At 43.8% G+C, this 5,033-nt stretch overlaps 1 protein-coding gene across 1 annotated transcript; it reads right to left on the reverse strand.

Moving 5' to 3' along the window:
- Positions 1-2,428: 2,428 nt before the first annotated feature.
- Positions 2,429-4,188, reverse strand: LOC104590309 (cytochrome P450 CYP94D108). The gene has a single exon (XM_010248925.3). The coding sequence runs from the start codon at positions 4,029-4,031 to the stop codon at positions 2,508-2,510; it is 1,524 nt and encodes a 507-aa protein (XP_010247227.1). The 5' UTR covers positions 4,032-4,188; the 3' UTR covers positions 2,429-2,507.
- Positions 4,189-5,033: the final 845 nt, after the last annotated feature.

The raw sequence follows: 5,033 nt of genomic DNA on the forward strand, positions 1-5,033 counted from the left end.
TTAGTACAAAATCCCAAGATTATATTTTTATTATTTATTACACGTGAACGATTGCATTAGATGCTATTAGGTGTCACATAGGAGAAAAATTGTCCAAATGGTGTTTTTTTTTTTTCTTTTGAAAGTGATTTTTATACGGTCAAACAAGATAATGGCTTGGTGAAGGGTAATTGCCAGTACATAATCTTTGTACTTCAGCTAACCAAACAAGATAATGGATCGGTGAAGGGTAATTGCCCATGTGGCATTGATGAAAACATTTGTACTTGTTCAATCAACCAAACAGCGTAATGGTTTGGTGAAGTTTAATTGCCTATGTGGCCTTGATGTCAATGCAATGTATCAAATACACCCTAATTGAGATGGGGCTTAAGGTTCAAACTGATTGCATAGATTTGATATACCTAAATTTAAATTTGATTGTTGAATGACGTCTTTTATTCATTTTATACTGATCGGACTTTGATAAGTGCACATAAAATTATGGTTAACGGTTTGCTCTCGTTTACACTACAAATATATTTGTATTTGTACTGTATATATTTGTATTTAAAGTTAAGTTTGAAAGGAGTATAAATATAAATTTGTAGAGTACAAAATCTTATATTTTGTATTGTTTTGTATGTATTTATACAATATATATTTGTATTTTGTATTCAGCTTTGAAAAGAGTACAAATACAAATACGTATAATGTAAACCCTTGTTTTTTTTTGTATTATTTTGTATGTATTTGCATTATACATATTTGTATTTGTACATCTTCAGAATTGAGACTTAAAATAATACAAAATACAATATATATTTGTATTTTGTAAAGTGCAAATGCTATAAAATATATAAAATACAAGGTTTGATACTCTACATATTTAAATTTGTACTTCTTCCAAACTAAGCATAAGGCTTAATTGGGAAAGAGTTCCAATACAAATATATACAGTATAAATACATACAAACTACAAAGTAATATAAAATACAAGGTTTTGCACTCTACATCTTTGTATTTGTATCCCTTCAAAACTGAGCCTAAAACTTTGAAAAGAGTACAAATATAATATGTACAATAATAATATATTTAAAATTTCAAATAGTACAAATAATTTGCAAACTGAGTCTTAGTATCTTTGTGGAAACTGAAATTTACATCTTAATTTGTGTTAGATCCTAAATCCTTTGATTTTAAAGGGTTTCATAAATGTCTATGAAGGATGTGGAGATGTTCTATTATATCCATGGTTCCATCAATAAATTCCAATCAAACAGATTTTTCTTAACTTTCTATTTTTTCTAATAAAAATAACAAAAAATATTTATTTTATTAATTAGTAATCAAGGTTGATTATGGTTTAATTTCTCAAAGTTTCAATTATGTAGTAAAGCATTTTCGAAAAAAAAAATTATGTAGTAAAAAATAAAATAAGTACTTATCAGCTGCATGTAATTGGTATGCATCAAATAAGATGGGTCAAATTCATTTGGCAATGCTGATTTTTGATGTGGGCCCCCTACCAGCTAACGCCCAACTGAAATGATGGGTACTGGGCCGCAAACCACCAACTACGATAGACGAGTTCAGATCTCCGCCCCACGACGGGCCGCAAACCCCACTCCGCCTTGTATTGGGAACATCTTCCAATACATGGCGGGGATGCGCTGTGGTGTTACGGTTCAAAGCAGGCTTAGCCTTGTCTACACTTGGCAGGCTTATGTTAGGGACATGCCCGTCATTTTCGCCTGTAAGATTTTTGGGAGAACTGATGTCATCTTCAGGCAGACCACCAAAAGCTTAACGTACTCTTTGAGGAGGGGTGGTCGACCTCCTTGGGTGCTTAACCTTGGCACTCCTAGACCTTCATCCCCTTGCGGGGCGGCCCTGGTTAACGGCTAGCATGGCTACCTGGGTTCCTCATGGGCGCACATTTGCTCATGGGGACAGTGTTGGACCAACACTGCACTACCGATACTCAAGGGAAGCTTGGCATGCGGGCCTGGCTCGAGCATGTCCCTTTACTTCGCCAGCCCCTTGCCCAAGCTGATTGAGCTATCCCGTTGCCCTTAGCGGACGGGTGTGTTCCGGCCCAAGCGGTTGCCTATCATCATGGCACATAGGTGCCTGTCATCATCGGCATACAGGAGACCCTTCACAACGGTGCCAAGTCACCTCATCGGCGCATGGTCGCCTTCCATGATGGTTGTCCTCCTTTAGCACGTAAGTGGCGCCTCCCATGGACCGGTCTGAGCCAGGAGAGTGCCCCGGCCATTGGACTTGAGGTCATGATCCAGTGCTACTGACTTTGGTGGAGCTATCCCATCGGGCAATTCCTAGCCTCTAAGCGCATAAAAACTTGTCCTGTCCTGCCTTGGCTAGGACACCGCACGGGTTTCTTCCGTTGTAGAACTACCCCCGTGACAGTGGGGCGTAGATTTGAACTCACGATGACAAGACAAAACTCTGATATTATTCTGTAATTTATAATTTTATATACAGTAACACACACTTAGTCGGTTCTAACTCTGAATCTTGTCCACACATCTCTGCTTGATCCTCACCCTCAGCCCTCCCTTTATCCTAAGCGTCAACGAGAGCAGATGCTCTGGACACTTGTCTCCATCCACTACGTCCACGTGGAATCTCTCTATTACAGACGCTGCAATCGACTTCATCTGTATATACGCCATATCTTTCCCCAAACACATCCTCGGCCCGGCATGGAAAATCGGATACCGAAACGGGCTCTCCTGCCGACACGTTCCGCTCTCCAGCCAACGCTGCGGCTTGAACTCCCTGCAGTCCTTCCCCCATATCGCCTCCATCCTCCCCATTGCGTACGTGTGGTACGTTATGAACCACCCCTTTTTGATGAACGAGCCGTCCGGCAAGACGTCGTCTTCCCGACACGCCTTTGTGTCCACCGCCACCGGAGGATACAGTCTCAACCCTTCTGAGAGCGCCGCTTGTAGGTACTGCATTTCTCGTAGCTCATCGTAGCTATACGTATCGCCGATACATTTCCCTTTCCGAGCCCGAACCGATTCGAGTTCGTCTAGTATGTTTCGCTCTATGTCGGGTCTGGAGGACAGTATCCAGAAGAACCAAGCAAGTGACGACGATGTCGTGTCGCGTCCTGCAAGTATAAAGCTTATGACAATGTCACGCAGGAACTCGGCCGAGTTAAACTCGTCTTCCATGAATCGCGAGAGTAGATCATCGTTGTTTTGCTTCTGTCTTCTGTTTTCCATTCTTGACCATATGATCTTGTCTGCAAAATCATGAACGGTCGAGATGGCTTGCTTCAGTCTTCTCTCGGATCCTATATTCAGCGCTTTCTTTACCTTCCACAAGAAGGGGAACAAGTACATGAACCGGCCGGCGCTCAACCTCGCGGCCTCCTCAAACGCTTGCATGAACTCGCCGCTGGTGGTGCCGTCGCCGCCGAGACAAACGGGGTCGATATCGAATGCTAATTTACAGACGTTGTCGAACGCGAATCGCTCTAGAATGTCTTGGATATCAAGAATTTGGTTCGTCTCGCTAGCTCTCTTCAACAGAGGAATCAACCTGGTCTCTATCTCCGCCTTCACGTTCTCCATGACGAAGCTCCGGAGAGACTTTGTATTGAATTCGAAGCTTGCGGTCTTCCTCTGGACCCTCCACAGATCGCCGTCGGAGTTGAAGATGCCTTGGCCGAGGAAGTCTTTCAATAAGGCGATGAAACGGTCGCCTTTGGGGTAGTTCTCGAAGTTGGCCTTGAGCATGTGCTCGACGTTTAATGGGTTTGCAGTGATTATGCCGTTAACCTTTCCGGGGCGGTAGAAGGTAGCAGTGTTAGTGGGGGTGCGGCTGAGGACATCGGTGGTCCAGTCGAGGAAACGGTGACGGTTTTTTATGAACTCCGGTAGAGTTCCGATGAGAGGATAGATTTTGAAGCCTGCGTTGGAGTTGGATTTCTTGCATGAAGGATGGAAGTGGAGATAGAGATAGAGGGAGAGGAGAAAGAAGAGCAGGAGAGACTGGAGAGAGAAGAGATCCATGGAATCTCGAGGGTTGAGATTCGTTTGTGGGTAGATTTATCACTTATCAGTGATATTAATGGTTGTAGTGGGAGAGAAAGAGAAGGAATTTTGATGGCCGCACAAATTGAGGTTCAGACAAGCTAGATAATGATAATCCTTTGATGTCATGTCAAGACCGTGGACGGTTTGAAGGAAAAGTGAATAGAAAATCTCGAGTGGTTTGATAGTGTGTGAAGAAAGAAGGACTCGATCAGTATCCGTATTTTGGCTCGAGTAACAATCTACTGTTCAGCACCAGTTCGTTTGGCGACTCGCTTCCTCTTCTTCATGTCTTTTTTGAGTCCATTACACCTGCAAAAAAGAGTTTGGCATCAGAAAAAACAAAAGAAACAGAGCAAAACAGAACCTCTAAGTAAGGAACCTACCCGAACTTAGGCCGGTCGCAATGAGCTTGGCCTCCGTTAGATACTGATGGCAATTTAGCCCAAGCCGCGCCCATTACCGGAGGCCCTTCACCATCTCTTTGTCAAGCGTAACACCGGAGTTAGGGGCGGCCATCCCCCACCTAGTCTAGAACGGCCACCCCAGTACACTTTGCACCCCGAAGTAGTCCCGCTTCCACGCCGGGACTTCGTTGGGAAGTTCATGTAAAAGCTTAAAACCCGGGCGAGGAGACAGGTAATACGCCTGCGTACGCCCGGGAAGGGGGCTCGCTTGCTTCTTAAGCATTAAAATAGAGGAGAAGATCTCCAAGTCTAAAGGAAAGCCCTGTTCGCAAAATAGGGAGATTGTCCCCACCAAGTTACGAATGGAGTTCGGGTGAAGTTGGCCGATCGCAATGCTGAAGTGGTTCAAGACCTCGACAAGGAGGGGATGGAAAGGCAGTCGCAGCCCCGCAGCGAGATGCTCCCGGAATATCACGATCTCATCAGGACTATGTTCCCAAGGAAAGCCTACCAGAAGGTATGAAATAAGCGTACTCCCCAAGCAAGTTGTAATAGGTAATAAGGGATTGGTGCC

This window comes from Nelumbo nucifera, chromosome 7 (genome assembly GCF_055504915.1).
Source record: "Nelumbo nucifera cultivar China Antique chromosome 7, China Antique-T2T, whole genome shotgun sequence".
NCBI lineage: Eukaryota > Viridiplantae > Streptophyta > Magnoliopsida > Proteales > Nelumbonaceae > Nelumbo > Nelumbo nucifera.